This window comes from Danio aesculapii, chromosome 24, assembly GCF_903798145.1.
Source record: "Danio aesculapii chromosome 24, fDanAes4.1, whole genome shotgun sequence".
NCBI classification, from domain to species: Eukaryota; Metazoa; Chordata; class Actinopteri; order Cypriniformes; family Danionidae; genus Danio; species Danio aesculapii.
The window spans coordinates 11,885,493-11,912,762 of NC_079458.1; the positions used below are offsets into that span (position 1 = coordinate 11,885,493).

The 27,270-nt window shown below is 34.0% G+C and overlaps 2 protein-coding genes across 4 annotated transcripts in view; both read left to right on the forward strand.

The window, feature by feature from the left end:
• The window catches only part of palmdb (palmdelphin b), a 54,189-nt gene that overhangs the window by 18,724 nt on the left and 8,195 nt on the right, over positions 1 to 27,270 (forward strand). The window contains exons 4-5 of one of the 2 annotated variants that reach the window (XM_056450206.1): positions 1,862 to 1,992; positions 6,247 to 6,361. In XM_056450206.1, the coding sequence (XP_056306181.1) occupies positions 1,862 to 1,992; positions 6,247 to 6,361 (246 nt within the window). Of the gene's footprint in view, positions 1 to 1,861; positions 1,993 to 6,246; positions 6,362 to 20,190; positions 20,566 to 27,270 lie in introns of those variants that run through there. The other variant, XM_056450207.1, reaches the window with a different exon arrangement.
• LOC130218141 (palmdelphin-like) lies at positions 6,386 to 20,117 on the forward strand. 2 transcript variants are annotated; one of them, XM_056450209.1, is made up of 4 exons: positions 6,386 to 6,691; positions 9,374 to 9,493; positions 11,355 to 12,263; positions 16,402 to 20,117. In XM_056450209.1, the coding sequence occupies exons 1-4, from the start codon at positions 6,682 to 6,684 to the stop codon at positions 16,440 to 16,442; spliced, it is 1,080 nt and encodes a 359-aa protein (XP_056306184.1). In that variant the 5' UTR covers positions 6,386 to 6,681; the 3' UTR covers positions 16,443 to 20,117. The 2 variants fall into 2 exon arrangements, with proteins under 2 accessions (XP_056306184.1, XP_056306183.1); XM_056450208.1 differs by lacking the exon at positions 6,386 to 6,691 and having other exon boundaries at positions 6,701 to 9,493.

A 27,270-nucleotide genomic window follows, 5' to 3' on the forward strand; every position in this document is an offset into this window, starting at 1 on the left:
TATATATATATATATATATATATATATATATATATATATATAGGGCAATAAATATGAACACCATTTACATTCAATGACTGACAACATTCCACTAAAACACAGGGTTTTTTTTTACAGAAGAACTAACAAGCTAACAGTCATAATTCTGGTGTGTCTATGTTATGTCATGTGATTTCCCATGTGTTGTGTTCCATGTGCTTCTGTTTATGTCATGTGATTCCTTTCCCCTTTTCCCGCCACTTGTTAATGTTTATTAGTTCCACCTGTGTCTTACCCCTGTTTGTTCTTAGTTCAAACACATCTTGTTATTTACTGTATACCCGTGTGTTTGTTTAGTTCTTTGTCTGGTATTGTATTGTCACTACTTCTTGTCCTGCCTGCGCTTCATATTCTAGTTGTAAGTGTGATTTTATAAATAAATGTTTTTGATAATCGAGCAACTGTGACACTAAGAAGGGAACGAGGAAAAGGAGACAATAAATAATAGGGGCAACCAATGGTTAACCAAAATAAACACAGGAAATAACTGCATGTAAAATAATTAAAATATGAATTTCCAAATATGTTATTTAAGCACATAGTAGAATATTTGAAGAAAATTCTGAAAATGATGGAAATCGGAAAAGCAAATAAATGTAATATAGCAATGTCAAATGATCCTTCAATTACGTACTATAATAACAATTTATTATTTGACATTTGCTGTAAATATCATTATGTTATTATAGAGTAATTTATGAAAAAAAAATACTGGAAAACTGTATAAATGTTTACAATTATTGCATTTCTATTTCAAAAATGTATAAATTTTTCACTCAAAAATGAATATTTTTTTGAACGTTCTTCAAATTTTTTGAGGAATGTTGGTTGCTGGCACCAACTGCCTTCTTTAGTCAGAATAAAAGCTACTATAAATGTTTAAAAATACTGAATTTCTACTTCATTTTTTCATCATTAAATCATAATTTACCCAAAAATTTTAATTACCTCATCATTTACTCTCCCAGATTTTTGATTTGAACACGAAAATAAGATATTTAGAAGAATGCTGGTTGCTGGCACCCATTGACTACAATAAATGTTTAAAAATATTGTATTTCTTTTTTTTTCTTTATTAAAGGCATAATACACCCAAAAAATAAAAATTACCTAAGTTACCTAATCATTTAGTCTCCCAGATGTAATAAAAATATTAATCGGAATAAAAAACTACTATAACTGGCCAAAAATATTGATTTAAATGTATTTATTTTTTCATTATTAAAACTGATAGTTTACCCCAACAAATTGCATCATTTAATCTCCCAGATGTAGTTTTAAATATTTATGAGTTGAACACAAAATAAGATATTTTGAAGAATGCTGGTTTCTGGCACCCATTGACTTCCATAGTAAGAACAAAAATACTATAAAGCTCAATGAGTGTCAGCTACCAGCATTCTACCAAATATCTTCTTTTCGTGATCAACTTAAAAATGTTTAAAACTACATCTGGGAGAGATGATAAATGATAAGGTAATTTTCATTTTTGGGTGAATTATGCTTTTAATAAAGAAACAATAAAGATTTTTTAAAATAAATATCTATATTTTTAAACGTTTACATTAGTTTATTATTCCAACTAAGAAGTAAATATGTGCCAGCAACCAGCATTTTTCAAAATATCTTCTTTTCATGTTCAACTCAAAAAAGATGAGTAAATAATTCCTTCTTTTCAACAGAAGGAATATTTTTCGAACAAGTGAAGAAATAAATAAATAATGCCCGAATTTTTATTTTCGCGTGAACCACCTCTTTAGTCCACAACACTGAAATAAAAACAAGTCAGACTAATACAATATTATTGGGACTCCAAAAACAGAAAAAAACTCTCCGGGAGCAATGGCTGATGGATGGACTGAGCACTTTAACCGAAGAGGAGCAGGAGTTGGCGAAGGCCCAGACTGAAGACAACCAACAGCAGACTAAAGTCCTGCAGAGCAACATCCACAGGTACTCGCACCTCTCAGCTAATGGCTTGCGTGGCTCACAGCTTCCTCTTAATTGAGAATCAATTGGATTATTCTTGTTTAACCGCTGTGATGGGCTTAGCCAAGGGTCAGACAGACAGACCTCACTCACAGTATTACATAAACCGTCTACTTACGCAAACAGCTTGGCAGAGACTCGCTAACTTACCACAAGCTTTGTAAAGAAAAGAAAAAAACAACCATTGCGCAGAAGGTCATACCTATAGCAGAAGGCATGACTAACACATCGAAGGACAAATATCTGAGACAAAAAAAAAAATTATATATATATATATATATATATATATACATCCTCAGTTTGAAGAACTGTCTTGCTACACAGTTTCTGTGAGACACTCTGTCTGCTTTCTCCATGTGAAGCTTTATTTACTGTAGATTCAATGGATGTTTGAATGTTAAGATCGATTTGAAAGACTCAAATCTCCAGAGAGCTCCTGTGGTTTTAACCAGGGGGATTAAGAGCAAAGAAAAAGCAATCAAATGAAAATTCCCCACTATCACTGGGCAGAAGTGGCTTGTCTTCTCCTTATAGTTATTACAACGTTCAGGTTCATGAGCCCAAATAAAATTAAAACGTAGGGCTGGCCGATACAATCGGTATCGGTATTTATTGACCGAACACCATTGTCATTATCAATAATCAAAATTATCAAAAGTTATAAGCTTAGGCTGTAAGTTTGTCATTTCAATGGAGGCGTTGCGCAATGATGCGCAAATGATGTGCAAGCAGTGCACACATTCCAGGTACACCTAGTTGAAAAACACCTGAAGTTTTCTGAATGCCGCGAGCACATGTAAGTAGAACTATCCAATCTGCTTTACACTTTGTATGGAATATACACATTTCAGAAATAACGGTAGACTAATTACCTCAGACAAGCACAGCGCACCCAAACACTACAGTGCTTTTTACTTTTCTCCATAAACTTGCATCTGAGCTGCAGCAATGGTTGTCCATTTGTCAACCTCTGAAAAAATGGTTGATGGTCGCATAGTTACAAGAGATGCCATAGAAAATGGTAAAGGATGTAAGGATGTTGCCAGAGTGGCTTTGTGGTTTCTTTTCTTGTGCATCCCAGCCACTAGCTCTCCATCTGGAAGATTTTTATTTAGCATAGTGGTAATGTAGTCATTCAACTTCACAATTTGTAATGTTGAAGTATGTATTTGAGTAATGATGGTTGGTTCCTTTACTTGAAAGCTCAGATTTGATTATCATAATTTATTGTGCTTACAGAGTTTGAGGTTTACTGTATTATTATTCACACCTTAAAGTTTGCTTAACCCTAACCCTAACCTTAAAGTTTGCTTTAATTGTTCAGTATTTTTACTTTGCCATTGCACATACTTTGTAACATTTTATTTATCAAGTTTAAGAATCTAATGTAACACTGTTTATTTTATAATAAAGAGATGAGATATTTTGTTGAAATATTTTTGTTTTTGACTGTTAAAACTATTTACCTTAGTGATGCTGGTAAATTAAAATAAAGTGGTTAAATAAAAAAAATCCTAATATTCCTAAATGTATTGCTAAAAATATTCAATAATTATCAATATCAAATGATATGAAACATGATATTGTGATAATTTTTTTTTAAATATCACCCAGCCCTACTAAAAAGTGGCCCTGGATCACAAAACCAGTCACACAGAATGGATCTTTACATCTAAAAATGTGAAACACAGCACTTAGGAATGGTTTGTAAAAAAAGTGTGGCATAGAGCATGAGGGTATTTGGACACTCAACGCTAGTAAACAGAAACTTTCAATGTTTGCCCTGCCTCAGAGTTCTTCTGATTGGTCCGATGCTTTGGAACTCACACTGATGAGTGTAATAGCCATTTAAAAGTCCTTTTAACTTCACAAGGTGAATAAAAAATGTGGCGCTCATGTGCAAGGTAAGTCAAATGATGCGAGACACAAGGGTATCGCGGGCATGCACGTCTGTCAAACGCATGTTTACATTGAAAAACAATAGCAAAGTAGTGCTTTGGATTGAAAAACGAATTGAAAGTTACTGAGACTTTTATTCATGCACTGATGTACTTCCAACTGAAACTGAATATTGAGTAATGGGCAGGGCTTTCTTTTTGCACATCATTCCCTCATAGCAAACTCATGGTAAGAGGGGTGTGGTTAGGAATATTGTGGCTGAAGCCGTCAAACTCATCAGATCATCAATCATCAGAGAAGGACCAAAACACTCCACTCCAAACACAAAAGCAAATGGTCAGACTTACTAGACAAGTTTTTGTTTCAGTGGATTAACTTGATTAATTGTTCACCTTAAAAGAATAAAAATGTGTGCTAGCAAAATAAACATTGAAAATTTTAATTTAACACAGAATTCAAGATGCATTTTGTTGCATTGGAAATAACCAAAAGTACAATGGGTCAAAATGAATGATTTTGTAATGCCAAAAATCCTTAGAATATTCAGCAGAAATCATCTTCTATTAAGATATTTTGTACATTGTAAAAAAAGTATAATTAAAACTTGCTTTTACTTAACAACTTAATTACTTAAGCTGCTACTTAATTTAAGGACCTTTAATAGTGTTTTTTTAACCCCTAGGTTCTAGATGTTTAAATAATTGTATATTGACCAAACATTGTCCTATTCTAACCAACCATACATCAACAAAAAGCTTATTTGTTTTCAGCCTTCAGGATTTAAATAATGGTTGGTTGTGTAGTTCATTTTCTCATGTAAGGATACTCATTCCTCAATTTGGAAATTAAAACCTAATTTTTCGAAATGATCAAAAGGAATTTTAAGGATTGAACAATACCCAAAAATTACACAAGGAGGTGCTATTTTATTGAGTTACTGAAAAAGGTCAGTATGAATAGCAATCCTTTAGACAAATACATTTTTAATAGACTGTGGATTAACTGTGAATTGTGTTTTTTCTGGCACAAAATACAAACTAAATAACTAAATAGAGTATATAGAAGGATGAGGTACAATAACAGTCAAACAGTTATACTCTTTTTAGTATTAAAAATAGACATACGCTCTATGCCCCTAGATGTTTCTATTCTTTCCTTTGCATGTTATATTTGCAAAGAAAATGAGATCTTCTATTGTAAAATATATATATTTTTTTAAATCACTTTGAATAAGCAATACTTAAGTCTCTATTGTCACACAAGAAATCATTTAATATGCAGATTTGCTGCCAATGGAATACTTCACACTGATTCTCATGTTAGGAGAATAATTTTTCACTAGAATTAGTCTCTTGTCCATATCTAAATTTCTGGAAATTGTAGCCATGTGAAAGTCAAAAGAATCCAACAATGTTTTGACTGTTATTACATAAACAAAAACATGTGCATCAGGCTTCAATATCATAGATCTGTTTCAAGATAAAAACTAATGATAGAGGCAAACCAAAACTGAAAAATAAAAAAATAATGTACTTTTTAAATAAAACTATGAACAAGCACCAAACAAAAGTAAATAAATAATGTATATACAGTTGAAGAGAATTATTAGACAATTGTAATTATTTTCCAAATATTTCCTAAATGATGTTTAACAGAGCAAGGAAATTTTCACAGTATGTCTGATAATATTTTTTCTTCTGGAGAAAGTCTTATTTGTTTTATTTTGGCTAGAATAAAAGCAGTTTTAAATTTTTTAAATATTATTATCTCCTTTAAGCTATATTCTCTTTCAATAGTCTACAGAACAAACCATCATATATAATAACTTGCCTAATTACCCTAACCTGCCTAGTTACATAGATAAGCCTTTAAATGCCAAGCTGTATAGAAGTGTCTTAAAAAATATCTAGTCAAATATTATTCGCTGTCATCATGGCAAAGATAAAATAAATCAGTTATTAGTTATGAGTTATTAAAACTATTATGTTTACAAGTGTTTAAAAAAATCTTCTTTCTGTTAAACAGAATTTGTAGAAAAAAATAAACAGGGGAGCTAATAATTCTGACTTCATCTGTGTGTGTGTATATGTATATATATATATATATATATATATATATATATATATATATATATATATATATATATATATATATATATATATATATATATAGGGGAAATTAATTATTAAAAATTTTTGTGTTGAATAAAATCATCTTTCAGTTAAACAGCACTTGGGAAATATTATTTAAAAGAATATAAATTTCACAGGATAATAGTCTCGTCTTCAACAGTGTGTTTTTTTTTCTTAATCTTTGCAGAATAGAGCTGGAGATTGCGGCCCTTGAGACCCAAGAGCTGGAGATTTCAGTGAAAGAAGAGCTTCTTCTGAAACAACTGAAGGAGGTGGAGAAAACCCCGGCGGACATCATAAAGGTAGCGCTTGTGTAATCACTTTAACAGGCCTGGAGTCTCCTTTACCGCTTATTACAACAGCAAGCAGCTTCAATTGGATCCGCTTTTGAGTTGGAACAAGGGAAATCATTAGAATTCAGCATGCTGTGAAGATGGCCCTCGGTTCCAAACTGACGTCAAGATAAAAAATTGTTTGATGCTGTGAGACAAGGATCTGTGTGTATCATCTGATCTGTGTATGAAACTTGGTTTTACTTTATATCTTCTTATCTTTTCATCAAATCCCGTTTTTGATACCTGCACAAACTACTGTATTGACCCCACAGGAAGTAAACGCAAACATGCACCCAGGTAAGGAAATTTATTTTTTTCTGCCTTGCCATTTACAGTTAAATGCTAAATTATTCGCCCTCCTGTGAATTTCTTTTTCAAATATTTCCCAAATGATGTATAACAGAGCAAGGAAATTTTCACAGTATTTCCTATAATATTTTTTCTTCTGAAGAAACTCTTATTTGTATTATTTCAGCTATAATAAAAGCAGTTTTTAATATTTTTAACCATTTTAAGGTCAATATTATTAGCCCCTTTAAAGCAATACATATTTTTCGAGTCTACATAACAAACCATCATTATACAATAACTTGTCTAATTACCCTAACTTGTCTGATCAACCTAGTTGAGTCTTTAAATGTCACTTTAAGCTAAACACTAGTATCTTGAAAAATATCTAGTAAAATATTATTTACTGTCATCATAGCAAAGATAAAATAAATCAGTTATTAGAAATGAATTATTAAAACTATTATGTTCAGATATGAATCATGTGATAAGATCATTTCGAATCTGTACCAGACAATACACTATATGTTAGAGATAAATGGAAAATGGAAGGAAATCTGAATATCTCAGATGAGGATTGGGGGAATATTTGTAAAACTCAATGGAAATGTACCAGCTCAGCCATGTGGAGTTAACTGGAAAAATGTTCATCACACCATCACAGAAAATACACAGAGCAAAGGGCAGTAGCTGCTGGAGAATGTGTGAGGAAAAGTAGCTAATCACTATCATGTTTTTTGGGGGATTGTTAGAAATTAACCTCATACTGGAAAGAGATTAAAATACATTTAGATGCCATTTTTGAAGTAGAAAATTGCTTTCACTTGTGAATCTTTATATTTAGGTAATATAAATTTAAAAGGATGGATTAACAAAGACAAGAAACTGTTATTCTTCTAGCAGCTAGTAAAAAAGTAATTACAAAAAATTATTAAAATTAGATTTACCTACAGTTGAAGAATGGATTGATACAGTGTGCACATATACTGTACTGGATGTCATGGAAAAACTATTTGATATACTATCTGAATATATTATTGTAATTTGGAGTAAATGGATTGAGAATATGTCACCAATATGCCCAGATTTTTCTTGAATTGTAACATTTTATATACCTCATTCTGAGAAGAATTGTATGGTCCGTTTCCACTGAGTGGTACAGTAGGGTACGGTACTGGTCACCTTTATTAGGCTTGCGTTTCCACTGCCTAAAGGGTAACAAGTCATTCTGGCTCGAGGAAATCTCGCTCAAAGAAAAGCTGTACGGGTCGTTCACATGTCATACGAGAAGCTCTTCTCACAAAACAGATGCTTCATACACATAAACACTTGTGTATAAATGTTCATTACTAACTTTTCTATGAACATGAGTTGATTATAACTGCAGATCAATGACGAATAGCCTACTGTAATGTCTGCAATTATATAAAATAAATAAATGAACATATATGAACACATACAGACCCTTGCAGTCTCCGATATGTTACCACTTAGAGGAAAAACTACACACAACATACATTTAGTCCTTATTTGGGTTTACAAACAACACGCAACATATAGTCTACAGTCAGTGTAAACCTCTCATCTCATATCTTTAATCTTCACCAGCATATGTAACCTCTGTTAGAGAGTAATTCTGTCATTCCGAGTTCATAATAGTCCAAAAGGTGATCATAATAGTTAAACATGGCAGTTTGTTCATAGTTTAGGTTGCTGAAAGAATCATTTGCTCCTTAGTTTTTTCCAGCTTCTCCTTTGTTTTTTCGCACGTCACTCTCGCGTTTGTCCGTTTCTGAAAGGATCGGATGTCAGAAGCACTTCAATAATCATGCGCACGTTAATATCATCAGCTCAAGAAGTTCGTTATTTCAAATATAGATGCACACACGAGCGATTGTGACTCCCTGGAGAAAGTGTAACCGCTCGCACTTTTAGACGGCCTCTTAAAATAAAATCAGGACACGGCAGATTTTGTTCTTCTTGGTTTTGTGGCTGTTCATCAAGACAACGGAAAGGTTTGTTTGAGTTTGGGTCGACCATGGCTTGTTGTTATATACATATAGTATTATGATGTAACATCTCAGCTGTGTATTTAAAAATGGCAGATTCTTTGTTTTTGTTCTCCTGCTTGTGTATGCGCAAGTGACGTTTCTCTGTAAACCAATAGCTTTCAGTTGCGTGTCTAGCTCTGCCTTTTGGTACCCTTTTGTTGTCCGATGCAAAGAGTACCGAAAAAGTGGTACGGTAAGGTTAGCTTTTTGGTACCTTTTGACAGTGAAAACAGCCTTAAAAGGGTACCGTATCGTACCTTACCACTCAGTGAAAACAAGTCATAAGTGTCTAAATACAGTATTTATCTTTTATTCTTTAAAGGCAGTCTTCTAAAGGATTTGTAGCTCCCCATCTTTTACTGTTTATAGTTGTTGTTGTTAAAGGGAAGAAAACAGAAAGCATATGCAAGATCTGTAAGTCTCTTTCTGTATGAGAGATTATGTAAGTTGTCTATGTATTTTCTTTTGGAAACTCTAAAAAAACTATTATGTTTAGAAATGTGTTGACAAAAATCTTTCTGTTAAAGAGAAATTTTGGGAAAAATATACAGGGGGGCTAATAATTCAGGAGGGCTAATAATTCTTACTTTAACTGTATGTACAGCCTTCTTTTTGTGACATTTTATGTTGCTTTTTACAGAGCCAGTTCAATACATCTATACGGCCATACCTGACGTCCCGAAGTGTTACACTCCTACAACCAGGAGGAGAAGTGTGACGCCGGGGAAACATGAATCTGATGAAGAGCAGGAGAAAAAAGGTATGGCAAAAGCTTTTGTTTAAACCACTAACTACTTACTGATATAAACAGCTCTTGAAATGCTCGCATGTCAGGTTTTTGAAGTGCAAACATGTCATCAGACTATGCACTTTTTTAATTATAGCCATTCAGAGTGCATGAATGCTGTTTTTAAAAGAAAAATAAATAATGAAAAAGATGATACCTCTGTCTGTAATTATGGGCATGACAGAAAAATGAAATAAATGAGCCCAGTATTTAATATATCTCTAGAAGAACAGGATATTGTGCTTTTTATATTAATGCAATAAGTCATAATGTCCTTGCATTTTTATTATTCTTTTATGCAAGTCTTTTGACTCTATTACAAAACCATTCCAAGATTTGGAGTCGGATGGATTAAATCAGGGGTGCCCAAACTTTTTAATTTGAAGGGCCAAAAACCAAATATCATTGATAGCCGTGGGCCGAAGATATAGAATACAACAAACTATTAAAAATTAAAGTTGCCATGGGTAATTGCCTAATTTTTTTCATAATATTTAAAAATAAATAGAAAACATAACCTTGAATCGCATTAACTAATGCAGTACAACTTTTTTAATTTTCACTTATTGTGATAAAAACAATCAGATTTATAACACATTGGAGTTCAATGCTGAATACATTAGTCAAGCAGAAGCTACCTTTGCCTTGATTCGCTCACCAAGGTCTTTGCATTTTCCTCTGTGTGTCTTATATACATTTTAAACTAAATCTGATTCATTTACACCATTTGAATTTATACATTTAATTTCAGATAGCTTTTTTGTAGCTTAATAATAAAACAAACAAATAAAAGTTATTTTAAATTTAAAATAACAATCTCTAAACCATTCTCAGATGGGATGGTGGGCTAATATAAAGGTTACCATGGGCCACCTTTGGCCCGCGGGCCATAGTTTGGGCATCTCTGCATTAAATTGATCAAATAAGACAGCAAATTTCATAAAAAAAAAATAATAAGAAGAAATACTATATATATTTATTTATTGAGCGGGCGTCACGTGATGCAGTGGGTAGTACGATCACCTCACAGCGAGAAGGTTGCTGATTTGAGTCTCGGCTGGGTCAGCTGGCATTTCTGTGTGGAGTTTGCATGTTCTCCCCGTGTTTGCATGGGTTTTCTATGGGTTTTCTATGGGTGCTCCGGTTTCCCCCATAGTCCGAAGATCCGCGCTATAGGTGAATTGGGTAAGCTGAATTGTCCGTAGTGTATATGTGTGAATGAGAGTGTGTGGGTGTTTCCCAGTGATGGGTTGCAGCTGGAAGGGCATCAGCTGCGTAAAACATATTCTGGATAAGCTGGTGGTTCATTCCGCTGTGGCAACGACTTAACAGCGGTTAATAAAGGGACTAAGCCGAAAAGAAAATGAATGAATATATATTGAGCAGGGCTATTTTAGGATCACTAAGTGACCCCTGTAGTTTTTATTAGTCATTTAAATTAGTTTTTTTAATTAGTTTTATTTAATTAGTTTGTTTCAATTAGTTTGTTTATATTTTTGTTCTTTTTCATTTTAATATTAATCAGTTTTAGTAATTTGGTTGATTTTGTTACTGTTATCAAATATATATTAATAAATGTTATTATTATTATTATTATTATTATTATTATTATTATTATTATATTAGTTTCATTTTAATCTGAAACAAAAATTATTCTTGAGAGTTTACATAATAGTACATTACATTTTACAATATATTAAAACTACTATTATACAGTGTAATAATATATCAAAATATATTACTGTTTTACTGTATTTTTTAACAAGGTCTAAATTTAAAATAATATATTTATTTCATTTAACACCGTTCTTTTTTTTTTTTTACATTTTTTTAGCAGCATACACCATGAAGATCAGTGTAGAAAAAGATCTCCGCACTGGTGAGAGTCATATCCTCTCCACAACCACCATCGCACCTCTGGATCTCCAACAACAAGGCATCAAAGTTTATGAGGATGGACTAAAATCTGTCTACGCTTTGCCATCTGATGGACGAGACTCACGGAACAGCTTGAATGAGATGAGCCCTCTTGAAGTAGAGGAACTTCTGATGAAAGCCACTGAGAAGAAAGACCCTGCAGATGTTGAATACCATGAACCAGTGTTTTCAAGCCTGTTCAGTCGACCCACCAGCCCTACAGAAAGAGCATACATCAGCCTTTGTGGCCTTCAGATGTCCAACAAAAACCATAGTGAGGAAGAAATCTTCACCAAGCAAGACAATCTTTACATTCCAACCACTAAAACCAATCAGTATTTGAGCTGCAACCAACTAGCTCAAAATGGACCATATGCTAACAGCGAAAGCACAACCAGGATCAGCCCTGCATCTTCTCCCATACAAGATTGTGAGGAACAGCTAAGAATAACTCCAACTGCAGACTCAGGATTGGGATTTGGACGATATTCTCCTCCAAATCCAAAGGAAGAACCTAGTGTTGTCAACTGGATAAATTCTCTGCCACATGAGGAGAAAACGGCTGAACCGGTTACCATGATCTTCATGGGTTATCAGAATGCTGAATCTGATGAGGAAGATGAAGGAATACAGGCTGAACTAGTAGTTATTAGTGATGATGATGAAGATCCTGAAGATCTTTCGTATCACCCTTTGGGCTACCATAGTAAGATCTTCAAACCCAACTCTACAGTATATCGCTCTGAGATCAGACCTGGTGCCATCAGATCCTTCAACTCTGGAAGACACACATTTGGAAATGAAAGCGAAGCCCCGATAGCCACAGGTACCGTTAAAAGGGAGAGAAGGCACGTTGGTTTCTAACTCCATACTAACCTTTCTCATTTCCTAACATTTATTTGAGTTACACTTTACAATAAGGTTCTATATGTAAACAGTAGTGTTAGTTCACACTAATGGCTTGCTTTCACTAAGTGGTACAACTCAGTATAGTACGCTATGCAATTATTTCTGTTTCCACTGTAAGAAGTATCAAAATACTGTAGATTGATTGTCGTACTTGGTGTTTTTTTTTTTTTTTTTTTGATTGTTTGGGTTTTTTGTGTGTTTTTAGTTAACTTCTAATCATCGGATACCCCAGTTGAAAGGTCCCATAAAATTAAAATAAAGTTTTTTAAATGTTAGTATCAGTATTGTTCGTTTTTAAAATAACTATAAGCTAGAGTGCTCCAAAACAGTGACAAAATTCACATTTAGAATATATAAAACTGATATTTACATGTAAGACTTGTAGTTTGTCATTTCCGCCTAAATGGATCAACAGTTGTATTCACGTCACTTCATACAGCTCATAGTTTCTCATCAAATCATCATATATATATATAAAAGAAAAGCATTAGTCATCTCCCTTAGGTGTAATTTGCTTTCAAAGTATTTTTAAAGTTCAGTTTTAGTGATCTTCATGTTTACTATTGTGTTCTCTTCGCAGTGAACTTTGAAAACATTGATGTCATTTTGAACACAGCCGTGGCTCATGACAAAAGCTATAGGTGATTTATTATTTAAAAGCGGAATGTTGTTGTTCCCAATCCATGAGAAACAATAATTATTGTAAAAAAGCCCTACAGTATACAAATAAACTTGAGTTTAATTGAATTTAATTATAGTAAGTGCATCAACATGTTGCACTGGGGTGCTCACAGCGACCCGAGTTCGGTTCTTGGCTGGATGTTTTTTTCCTGTCATACTCTCATACTCCGGTCCCATTTAAGATGATGAAGCCCTTTAAAAATCTGTATAAAAAAGGAATGTTCATAAAGAGACCCAAACTATTTATTCAAACCGGTTTAAAACAAGTAGAGGGTCAATAAATGATGATATTATTTACATTTTTAAATAAATTATACCTGTAATATTAGTTAACATGACATATTATGATGAAGTATGAGTTACCAGTAAATATTTATTAATTTGTTTAAAATTCTCTAATTCAGTTTATGATACTATCTGGCGAACCTTACTGTAACTTTAAGAAGTCAAAGAAACTTCACTGGCTGTCAGACTAATGAATATACAACAATACTGGTAACACTTTACATTAGTTAAAATTAGATTATGCATTTACTAACATGAACAAAATCTTTATTACAATATCTATCCATATTTGCTAGCATTAGTTAATGACAATAAAGTCTTCTCAACTTCCAGTTTCAATAATGCACTAGTAAATGTTGAACTATGATTCGTTCATTCTTAGTTCAAATTAGTTAATACATTAATGAAACCTTTTTGTAACCATTAGGTGCAGGGCTGGCCAATGAAACCTTATTGTAAAGTGTGATCAAAATGTCTAACAGAGGAGCTCTTAATCAAACCCGTTTCCTCAAGTAAACTTCTGCAGCTTTACTTCCATCTAGTTGTTTATATCTTCACATTCTCTCAGTGTTGCATCCATTTGGATCCTCCAGATTTATTACATAACATGTAGATGCATGACATGCATGTAATAAAACATAACGCTTGGCTTATAACAACTGTCTTGTTTTTATGATTAATAAAATAATTTCTGCTTCCACATTGATGCACTGTTGTAATTTGTTTCTTAGCACATTGACAGTTTCGGAGCAATTTTTGCTATAGGGTTCAAATATTAGATGATTAGGGTTTAAAAGTGAAACGTATATACTGTCAAATTTTGTTAAATATGTAAAAAAAAATTGTATTGTTATACAATCTACACTCACCTGTCACTTTATTAGGTACACCTAACTAGTACTGTGTTGGATCCCCTTTTGCCTTCAGAACTGCCTTAATCCTTTGTGGATTCAACAAGGTATTGGAATAATTCCTCAGAGATTTTGGTCCATATTGACATGATAGCACCACGCAGTTGCTGCAGATTTGTCAGCTGCACATCCATGATGCGAATCTCCTGTTCCACCCCATCCCAAAGGTGCTTTATTGGATTGAGCTCTGGTGACTGTGGAGGCCATTTGAGCACAGTGAACTCATTGTCATGTTCAAGAAACTAGTTTGAGATGATTTGCCCTTCATGACATGGCACGTTATCCTGCTGGAAGTAGCCATCAGAAGATGGGTACACTATGGTCACAAAGAGACGGACATGGTCAGCAACAATACTCAGGTAGGCTGTGGCGTTGACACGATGCTCAATTGGTACTAATGGGCCCAAAGTGTGTCAAGAAAATATCCCCCACACAATTACACCACTAGCCTAAACTGTTGATACAAGGCAGGATGGATCCATGCTTTCATGTTATTGACGCCAAATTCTGAGCCTACCATCCGAATATCGCATCAGAAATCGAGACTCATCAGATCAGGCAATGTTTTTTCAATTTTCCATTGTCTAATTTTGGTGAGCCTGTGCGAATTGTAGCCTCAGTTTCCTGTTCTTAACGGACAGGAGTGGCACCCGGTGTGGTCTTCTGCTGCTGTAGCCTATCCGCTTCAAGGTTGGACGTTTTGTGCATTCAGAGATGCTCTTCTGCATAACTCGGTTGTAACGAGTGGTTATTTGAGTCTGGCCATTCTTCTCTGACATCAACAAGGCATTTGTGCCCACAGAATTGCCGCTCACTGGATATTTTCTCTTTTTCTGACCATTCTCTGTAAATCCTAAAAATAGTCGTACATGAAGATCCCAGTAGATCAGCAATTTCTGATGTACTCAGACCAGCCAGTCTGGCACCAACAACCATGCCACGTTCAAAGTCACTTAAATGCCCTTTCTTCCCCATTCTGATGCTCGGTTTGAACTGCAGCAGATCGTCTTGACCATGTCTACATGCCGAAATGCATTGAATTGCCGCCATGTGATTGGCTGATTAGAAATTTGCATTAACGAGCAGTTGGACAGGTGTACCTAAAATAGTGGCCTGTGAGTGTATATATATATATATATATATATATATATATATATATATATATATATATATATATTTTTTTTTTTTTTTTTTTGGAACAACCATTTTTTATTTTAAACGTTGTCATACAAATTGATAATGGCTTAAAGTTTCAGTTTAGCAAAAAAATACAACAAGAACTCAAAATAACTTAAGAAAGAAAAAAACTACATTTCTTCTATAATGTAAAATAAAATGCTGTCAAAATGATGTGTGGTTAAAATACCACAAAAAAACAGCCACTGTTTGGATTTTTATACAGGTTTATATTCATTTGGAAGCACAATACAAATGTTTTACCTTTAAAAGAGTTACGAAAGCAATATGTGGTGGAATAACACTGTTTTTCAGTCAGGAAATATTGTAGAAATTGCTTTATCACTGAATTAAAAAAATGAACTTTTCTTTAAACACACACATAGCCACATAACCATTATTCATTTATTGTAGTAAAATATCTACGGTATTGTGATGGTGACTATGGTTACCATGGCAATCGTGTGTAATGCCTAATAAGCGTAATGGCTTTGAATACCTTTAGCAGCCATTATTCATGCTTTATTTTCCTTCATTGTATGTTTAGCTGCTTCAACAGCTAATATGTGATTTAACGTGGTTTTCTACTTGTGTTTTTTTCTCACACCAGTGTAATGCATCGTTCCCGTCCATCAACTATAATTGAGCACTTTGTCCTTGTTGCTTTTAAGACGTTGTGCCTGATCAAGAGGTCTTTCATAACATCTGCTAAAGAGCGAGTTATGTAAGAATCCTTGGCTTGCGTTACGTAAGGTGCAAAATTAATGCTAAAATCTGCCGACATTCTGCATATTCATTGTTTTCTCTGTTTTGTCATCCGCTCATTTTGGCACGACGGAGCAGGGTGGATGTGCTAATTGCAATCCCACCATCCTCTCTCTAACGACTGTGGATAAATCCATTGGTTTAAATGACTGGTTGAAATGCATTGATTTTGATTGTCTTGGAACTGAACAGATCCAGGTGTGGTGAACTGAAATATTCTTACTGTCTTCTCCACAGAACTGCCAGTCAAATTGTCTCAGCTAGGAAAGTACATGTAACCTCTTCAAAGCAAGATTGCAAGGTCTCAGCTCATCTCGTTTTTGCTGATAAGGATGGAAACGGACTGAGAGACTTATTCATAAAAAATTGCAGTGCCAAAAACACACGTCATTTATTATTTAATTCATGTTGTACAGTACATTATGTTTTGTTCAGTTGACTGCTCTGTAATTTAAGATGTTTTAGGCCATTTATTTCTGTTCTTTTTTTATTTTAATTGGTTTGATTGTCAGAAAAGAGATTTTTTTTGTTCTGTCCTCTCCTAAAGCCTGCGCTCTGCACATGAAAAGATTACTATCAAGTAACTTACTCTAATTGTAACTGACTGTACTCTATTATTAAATAGCACGTCATGATTTTCCCATGTACGATGCGATCCTGGATTAACATCTATGCTGATTCTGTAAAATGCAATTCATATCCTATTCCCTACCCCAAAACCCAACCATAACAGTAAATTATTTCCAAAATCAGAGGAGAATAATAGTTGGATAACAATCATGTACAGTAGACGTGCATAAACTTAACCGTAGCCCTAAACTTAACATAAACTGTAAACATATCCCTTAATTCTGATTGGCTGATTGGACTGTTGTTCCAGGATCAACGTTGATGTTAATCCAGGAACATGTCCTACTTGGTGAAATAAGGTTGGCGATAATTAATCAACACTACAGATGTTAAACTTACATTAAACATATTGAGGTATTTTGCCAGTATACACTATGTATACAATAAAATACAACAGAGGAACAACATAATTTACTTATTTAGTAATGTTGCTATATTTTCTAGCAAACTCGAACTAGCACTTTACATTTTATTCAGCAAAATTATGTAATGTAATGTGCATTTATATAGCGCATTTATCGCGTATGGCCATACACCCAAAGCGCTTCACAATCATGAGAGGCGACTCTCCGTACAACCACCAGTGTGCAGCATCCACTTGGATGATGTGACGGCAGCCACAGGACAACGGCTATTGGTGGATTGGAAAGATAGTGATAGAGCCAATTCTGTGGATGGGGATGATTGGGAGGCCGATGGAGGAAATTTGGCCAGGACACCGGGATTACATCCCTACATGGGATTTTTAATGACCACAGGACCTCAGTTTAATGTCTCATCCGAAAGACACCACTCACTGACATTAGTGTCCCCTTCACTATACTGGGGCATTAAGACTCACACAGACTGCAGGTTGAGCGCCCTCTGCTGGCCTCACTAACACCACTTCCAACTAGTTTTCCCATGTGGTCTCCCATCCAGGTACTGACCAGGCTCAGCCCTGCTTAGCTTCAGTGAGTAACCGGTCTTAGGCTGCAGGGTGATATGGCAGTGGATAATAATTTACCTTAAATATTAAGATGTTTTTATTTTCTGGCAGATCATTTCTGGCAGTTAAATATTAATCTACATAATTGGTTTTTGAGTGAGATGTAGACTGAGTTACTACATAGTTAACTAAAACAGTAAAATATATATACTTTTTGATGTAAAAAAATGGAAATCCCTAAATTTCAGAACAAAAGAACAAAAACATTCTCATTTGCTTTGAATTAAGAAGTGAAATACACATTAAACCATATATAAAATATGCAAATCACAAAAACATATAACAAAATTACAAAAAAACAAACAAACAAATGTTTAATTGAATTTAAATTTAATTTAAATTTAAATTTGAAATACTAAAAATAATTAATAACCACTACATTGATTACTCAAAAAGTAGTTGACCCACTAGATAACATAATCAAGGAAAACAACACAGCTAACTCAATCAATATTCCCCTAAATATTCCATAATTCAGTGGTGGGAAACCTACGTATGGCTCGCGGGCCACATGTGGCTCTTTGACCAAAAATATGCAGCTCTCCAGCTGTCTCCCTTAAATAATATTTTACAGTTTAAATATTATACCTGTCACTAGAAATCTGTTTTCTATTGAAAAATAACTACAATTCCCTTTTTATTGTACTTTTTTTTACAGCAAAATGAATAAGAACTCAATTTACAATGAAAGGGTGTTTCGACCAATGCATGTGTGCGGCGCTGTGTATTAACATACAATGGCTATAGGTTGTTTCAATCATGTGGTTCTGGTGACGCGTGGAATTCAGATGAAATTCAGAATGGTAGTATAGTAGTAATTATATTGTTGATGTGGTACAACACAACTGTAGTAATAAACAAGTTATTCAATAGGCTTTAGTTTTCCACATTATAATTATACACCATCACATTATGCACCAAAGTTTAAATTAACGATACAGTGTTTATTAAAGTTTATCAGTTTACTATGCTACAGTATGTTCTGATAGCGATTCCTATGTAGAAGAATCACTTCCTGCCCTCCATCTGAATTTTGCGTGTCATCAATGACATCATGTGAAAACAACCTATACATACAATCGAATATGTACAGTGGAAGTCAGAATTATTAGCCCCCCTTTGAATTTTTTTCTTTTTAAAATTTTTCCCAAATGATGTTTATATAATATATATAATATTTTTTCTTCTGGAGAAAGTCTTATTTGTTTTATTTTGGCTAGAATATAAGCAGTTTTTAATCTATTTAAAAACATTTTAAGGTCAAAATTATTAGCCCCTTATTTTTTTCAATAGTCTACAGAACAAACTATCGTTATACAATAACTTGCCTATTCACCCTATCCTCCCTAGTTAACCTAGTTAAAACTATTATGTTTAGAAATGTGTTGAAAAAATCTTTTCTCCAGTAAACGGAAATTGTGGGAAAAAATAAACAGGGGGGCTAATAATTCTGAGGGGCTAATAATTCTGACTTCAACTGTATATACCCCAACTGATCTTTAAAAGAAAATGCCCCAAAAATCAGAAATGGTTCTTTGATGAAAAAGGTTCCTGACCCCTGCCATAATTTAATATAAAATTTTCACCAAAGGGCGTGTCAGTGGGGGACTGACAAAGTTCAGTGTATCGCCATGAAGGAGGAATTACTTATTACTTATAACAGACATACAATGTCTGATCTGCCTGAAAATAGACAGGTTCAATGAGATTCCTCTTCTGAAGACCTCTACATGTCAATATTGAATCAGTCATAGCGCCACCTGCTGATCTGTGATTTTCTCAGTTTTTTTATATATAGTTGAAGTCAGAATTATTAGCCCCCGTTTGATTTTTTTTTATATTTCCGAAATGATGTTTATCAGAGCAAGGAAACTTTATAGTATGTCTGATTATAGTTTTTCTTCTGAAGAAAGTCTAATTTGTTTTATTTCGGCTAGAATAAAAGCAGTTTTAATTTTTTTTAAACTGTCATCATGTCAAAGATAAAATAAATCAGTTATTAGAAATGAGTTAGTAAAACTATTATGTTTAGAAATGTGTTTAAAAAAATCTTCTCACCATTAAACAGAAATTGGGGAAAAAAGTAAACGGGGAAGAATAATTCAGGGAGGCTAATAATTCTGACTTCAACTGTTTATCAGCTTAAATTATTCTTGTCCACTGTTCTCTGTCATCCAAAGGCCACCAGGCTGCGATGAGCCTGGATGTGAGGTCCCTTTCATCGCTGCTCGCAGCTTTAACAATTGTTTTGTATAGTTTTAAGAATTTTGTGCTTAAATTTAAGCAAATATTTAAGCAAAAATTTAAGCAAATAAGTAAACAAAACAGAGTATATATAGGCAAATTAATATATATATATATATATATATATATATATATATATATATATATATATATATACATTTTATGCAGACAAGATTTTTTTTTGCATCAAACTTGATCTTAAACTTTGCCTTGAGTCAGTGCAGTCTGATTTTTTTATCTTTTTTTCTTTATTTTTTTGCGAAGACTGTAATAAACCAAACTACGTCAGAATCTCTAAAGATGAGAAACCCATTACATGAAACCTTGAGCATATTTTTGATTGACAGCGGGCTCTTAAGAAATTCTTTGTGAGACTGCATGTGTGTGTGTGTTTCGGATCGGCAGAAAGCTGCTCAGCTATTGGCTGTTTCTGCACATTCAGTGTAAGTCACAGTCTCTGTGGTTACAGAGCAGCAGAGCCTCAGCCAAGACAGAATCTCTGAGCACGTTCACTGCCCTCGCTCTGCTCGTATCGCAAGGTAGGACACGGAGAACTTTATCAATAGTCACATATTTACTTCAGCAAAATCAATACGGGGTGAATGAACTTGCTTAGGTGTGATGCTACTGCAGTTTGTGCCGGATTGCTGTTATGATCTTTTCTTTTCGGTGGTGCTGTAGAATGTAATATTGTGATGCTGTGACAAACAGATGCTAAACTTATTGGATTTGTGCTTGATTTTGAGCTAAATTCTGTGAGAGTGTCGCATGAGGTTTCCATTTGCAGTCATTTATTGTATTTTATATCAACTTTGGTGTATCATACATGTGAGAAATGTGTACTTTTGTTGATACTTGATTTGTATATCGTCACGTTTTTATGAGCAGGCAACATTCAAAGGTGCTTCTTCAAAGCACACAGATCTAAAAGTGTCAGTGATTTCAATAAAACTCCTATTTTGGGGCTTGCAGTCTTGCCTGTCATGTCTAATTTGAACGTGAAGTGTGAAGATGTTGCTGCCGCTGTGGATCAAACTGTGGAAGAGAGGCTGTGAAAGTTTAATTAATCCCAGGCTTCTTGTACAAACCTCAAGCGCTTCAGAAAATGTGGAATAGCAGATCTGAGATGTTGTCAGACTACATCAGTGTATGTGTGTGTGTGTTTTAGAGTGAATTGAAGTGTCCGCGTGGGAGAGCGGAGGCGTGCATGTGTGTGTATGTGTGTGTGCTGGGGGTAAATGTGAGACATGGATGGATCCTCTTTGAAACTGATTACAGATGAGAAATATGTCCTGCTCCATTTTATCCTCCCATTAATGCAGAGAAGAGCAAAGGGCTGCACTGTGAACTGCTAGTAATATGTCAGAAAAAATAAGGGTAGTGTTTTGTGTGAAGCCTGTATGTGTTCATCATTTATAATATTCATAATAGCTTTTTATAAAACTTAAATTTAGATATACAGTTGAAGTCAGAATTATTAAACCACCATAATTATTACCCCCCTGTTTATTTTTTCCCCAATTTCTGTTTACCGGAGAGATTTTCTCAACACATTTCTACACATAATAGTTTTAATAACTCATTTCTAATAACTGATTTCTTTGATCTTTGCCATGATGACAGTAAAAAATATTTGACTATTTTTCAAGACACTTCAATACAGCTTAAAGTAACATTTAAAAGGTTTAACTAGGTTAATTAGGTTAACTAGGTAGGTTAGGGTAATTAGGCAAGTTATTGTATAACGATGGTTTGTTCTGTAGACTATCGAAAAAAATATATAACTTAAAGGGGCTACTAATATTGACCTTAAAAAAGTTTTTCAAAAATTAAAAACTGCTTTTGTTCTAGTCGAAATAAGACAAATTAGACTTTCTCCAGAAGAAAAAATATTATCAGACATACTGTGAAAATTTCCTTGCTCTGCTAAATATAATTTGGGAAATAATTAAAAAAGAAAAAAAAATTCAAAGGGGGGCTAATAATTCTGACTTCAACTGTATTCTATATGTTAAACACTTGAATATATATCTAAGATACGTGTTATGGTATACAATATCATAAATATAGTATAAATATATAAATATAGATATATAAATTTTAAAAAATAATAAAAAATAATATCTAAATATTATTTATAAAAAAAAATTTATTTAATACAAATTATATTGCTAGACCTGGATTATATTATATAATATTCAATATATATCTATCTAGCTATTAATCTAGCTATCTATAAGAAATAGTTTATTAGGAAATACATTACATGTAATTTGAAAATATTTAAAAATTAATTTAAAAAATCTCTAGTATCTCTATAAATTTGTTGTATGTGCCTTCATATAAACTATCACAGTTATAAAAAGAATAAAAATATACATATATTCAAATTTGACATCAAATGCTTGTTATGATTATGCTTGTATATTTAGTTTTATATTCTTTTACACTTCTTAACCCAATTTCACAATAAATATGTGTAGTAAATTTGCTAACAATCATTAAAAGCACATTAAAATCAAATAATTTTGTAGTAATCAAATAACTATTTAAAATAAAATAAAATAATTTAAATAATCATTTTTTCTTTGCTCTGATCGACTTCTTTCAAACTCTTCCTATTAAAGTCTTTAAAATCTGCAGTGCTCTCTTGCCGCATAGTGACATTAGTATCACCTAAAAGCATCTCTCCATAGCCAACAGCTCAATGCCAGTCACATACGTCTGAATGGCCACCTACGCTCTGGCCCCGCAGCACCTGTTACTGTGACGCTCCACACAGTTTATTATTTCCTTCTGAATAGAGCAACCTTGAGCATATAAACTGCTCTTCTTTAGCAGCCTATGCTCACAAAAAAGACAAAAACAATTGGTATCTTACTGTTGTATTGATTATTACAATAGAGAGATGCCAATTGTATTAATCAATACAATAGAGAGATACCAACTGGATTGATCAATATAAGCTCCACTACAAGCGTCACATTCCCCATGACATCACTTTCTGAAAGGAGTCATTTAAAGAAATCCGTCAAAGCAACTTATTGATCAGCGCTCAAAGCTGCAGCTATTAATGTGAAAAAATAGATAAATAAAACATTAGCAGCCAATCAGAGTTGAGCATCAGGGAAAATTGCCCTTTTGCCCTACCAACATCAAACCAACGCACAGTATCATTTGCAGTCATCCAAGTTAATATTTTATTGTATTTTATATCAAACTTACAGTGCATCCAGAAAGTATTCATAGTGCTTCACTTTTTCCACATTTTTTATGTTACATTCTTTTTCCAAAATAGATAAAATTCATTGATTTCCTCAAAATTCTACACACAATACCCCATAATCACAACGTGAAAAAAAGATTTAATGAAATTGTTGCAAATTTATTAAGAATAGAAAACCGGAAAATTCACATGTACATCACAGCCTTTGCTCAATACTTTGTTGATGCACCTTTGGCAGCAATTACAGCCTCAGGTCTTTTTGAATATGATGCCACAAGCTTGGCACACCTGTCTTTGGGAATATTAGCCCATTCTTCTTTGCATTACCTCTCAAGCTCTTGGGTGGGAAGCGACGTGTGTCCAGCCATTTTTAGATCTCTCCAGAGATGTTCAATAAGATTAAGGTCTGGGCTTTGGCTGAGTCACTTAAGGACATTCACAGAGTTGTTGTGAAGCCACTCCATTGATATTTTGGCAGTGTGCTTTGGGTCATTGTCCTGCTGGAAGATGAACCGTTGCCCCAGTCTGAGGTCAAGAGCACTGTGAAGCAGGTTTTCATTCAGGATGTCTCTGTACATTGCTGCATTCAAATTTCCCTCTATCCTGACTAGTCTTCTAGTTCCTGCTGCTGAAAAACATCCCCACAGCATGATGCTGCCACCACCATGCTTCACTGAAGGGATGGTATTAGCCTGGTGATGAGCGGTGCCTGGTTTTCTTCAAATGCAACGTCTGGCACTCACTCCAAAGAGTTCAATTTTAGTCTCATCAGACCAGAGAATTTTGTTTCTTATCATCTGAGAGTCCTTCAGATGCCTTTTAGCAATTTCCAGGCGGGGCGTGGCTTCCGTCTGGCCACTTTACCATAAAGGCCTGATTGGTGGATTGCTGCACAGATGGTTGTCCTTTAAGGTTCTCCTCTCTCCACAGAAGACGCTGGAGCTCAGGTTAGATCATTCAGGTTAGATGGCCGGCCAGCTCTAGAAAGAGTCAAGGTGGTTCCAAACATCTTCGCTTACGGATGATGATGGAAGCCACTGTGCTCATTGGAACTTTCAGAGAAGCAGAAATTTTTCTGTAACCTTCCCCAGCCTTCTGCCTCGAGACAATCCTGTCTCTGAGGTCTACAGACAATTCCTTTGTCTTCATGCTTGGTTTGTGCTTTGACATGCACTGTCAACCCTGGGACCTTATATAGACAGGTGTATGCCTTTTCAAATCATGTCCAATCAACTGAATTTACCACATGTGAACTCCAATTTAGCTGCTGAATCATCTCAAGAATGATCAGTGGAAACAGAATGTACCTGAGCTCAATTTAGAGCAGGCATGTCCAAACTCGGTCCTGGAGGGCCGGTGTCCTGCAAAGTTTAGTTCCAACCCCAATCAGACACACCTGGGCTAGCTAATCAAGCTCTTACCAGGCTTTCTAGAAACATCCTTGCAGCTGTGTTGAGGCAAGTTGGAGCTAAAATCTGCAGGACACCGGCCCTCCAGGACCGAGTTTGGACACCCCTGATTTAGAGCTTCATGGCAAAGGCGGTGAATACTTATGTACTAATAAATTAATTAAATTATTAATACTAATTTATTTTTAATAAATTTGCAACAATTTAAAAAAATCTCTTTTCATATTGTCAATATGGGGTATTGTGTGTACAATTTTGAGGAAATCAATGATTTTAATCCATTTTGGAATAAGGCTGCTACATAAAAAAATAATAAAGTACTTGAATACTATGGATGCACTGTTTTGTTGATACTTAATTTGTATATTGTTACATTTTTACAAGCTGGAAACATCCATAAAGTGTTTCTGTAAAGAAAAAAAAAGACTAAAACAATTGGTCTCTCTCTGTTGTATTGATTAAAACAAGCTCCACCCCCAAATGTCACATTCCCCATGACATCACTTCCTGAAAGGAGTCATTTAAGGAAATCCATCAAAGCCACTCATTGATCAGCGTTCAAAGCTGCAGCGATTAATGTAAAAAAAAAAACATGAGAAGCCAATCACAGTTGAGCGTGAGGAAGATGCCCTAGGGGTGACCGACATCAGACCAACTGGCAGTGGCATTTCTGCCAATAACTCACATTTAAAACACAAGTTCACTTCCTATCCACGCAACATATTTACATGAGTCCAGATTGCAAGCTTGAAGATTTCTCGGCAAAGCGGAGATGATCTCCTTTTGGCTTCTGTTTCTAAAGCTCACGGTAGGTTCTGGGACATGCTGGTTGTTTTATTGCCAAAATTAACCATGGTTTTACTACAGATTAAACCAAATAAAAAAAAATGTAGTTTATGATCATGGTTTTGCTGCATTATTTGCACTTTAACCATGGTATTGATGGTAAAACTTGGGTATTAACCAGAAACATGTTGTAATCCATGGTTATCAATCATCTTTAAACTGGTATTTGTATTAAAACAGTGGTTAAACAAATCCTGATCATTACCCATTCACATAGCTACACTTTACTATTAGATTAGATTAGATTCAACTTTATTGTCATTACACATGTACAAGTACAAGGCAACGAAATGCAGTTTAGGTCTAACCAGCAGGGCAATAGCAGCAAGTGCAGGATACAGGTATAAGTTATAAAGTGCAGTTATAGAAAAGCTATGGTGATATTTACAGATGGATGTACTATGAACATTATATACAGGTTGTATTAGCTATGAACAGATTTACAATAAATGAATATATGTACAGGTTGCTATTAGTAATCAGAAGTGTGCAGATAGATAAACAATTACAAATGTATACAGTGGGTGTGTACATAATTAGAAATGTCCATGTGAAATGTCCATTATAAAACCATGGTTATTTTTCATGAGGATGGTGATTAAATGTTCTATATTTTACATAAGGAAACACCAGTGTCTTCCGAACATGTTAAAAATATCTTTCATGCTATGATTTGTGTTATTCAGATGTAAAATGATGCAGTTTGGCAGTTTAAACGGTAAGATCTTATGTGAAACTAATGCTTGGAACTAACCTGGTTTTTGGAGTGCTGTGCAATTACAACCGCGCTACGCCGTTCAATACTTGAGTCTGAAAATTAGGGTAATATAACTGGCCTTACACAAGACATGCTTGCTTCAGTCACTCTTTTTTTCATGAAGCTGCCATTAAAACCTATTAACAAAATGCGTATGAGAAAGTGCAAGTAATCTCCTTCTGGTCTTTGTTTCTAAAGCTCTAAAGCTCAAATAGGTGCTGAGACAAACATGCTATTAATATGTGATTATGTTTGCCAAAATTAATAATGGTTTTACTACAAATTCAACAAATAAAAAAACAGTCGTTCATATCCATAGTTTTACTGTATTAATTGTATTTTAACCAAATTTAAATACAAATACAGGTTAAGCAAATGGTTATCAACCCACCAAAAATGACAGTACTACACTTTACTATAGTAAAACCATGAAAATTATACCAATAAAAGTTTGAATGTTTCATTTAAGGAAGCCCTTGTGATATTCAAAGTAGTTAAAAACACATTGAGTGTCAAAATTAGGGTAAAATTTGTGCTGTTAAACGATTAATCACAACTAATCGCATAATAAATAAAGGTTTGTGGTGAGGTAATAATTTGATGAGTACTGTGTATATTTATTATGCATATATGAATACACTAGGGCTACACGATATTGGAAAAATGGACATTGCGACATTGTTTTTCTGCGATTTATATTGCAATATGAATACAATTTCACCAGATGACTGAACTCTATTAGGAAAGTCATTCATTTAGATTGATCGGGATGATTTTGTAGGGAAGTGAATTATGTATAGGTCTATATATTATTTTATATAAATGTAAATATTTTATTATTTATTATATACATATAATAAACAAACTACTGTCAAAAACACAATGGGGCAAAGATTAAGTGACATAATTTGTGGTTTTCTGTGGACTCTAACAGTATCCAGGTAAATTAATTGAATAATTAAATAAAACATTAAAATAATAGTTAATGTCTTCATCATTTAAATAA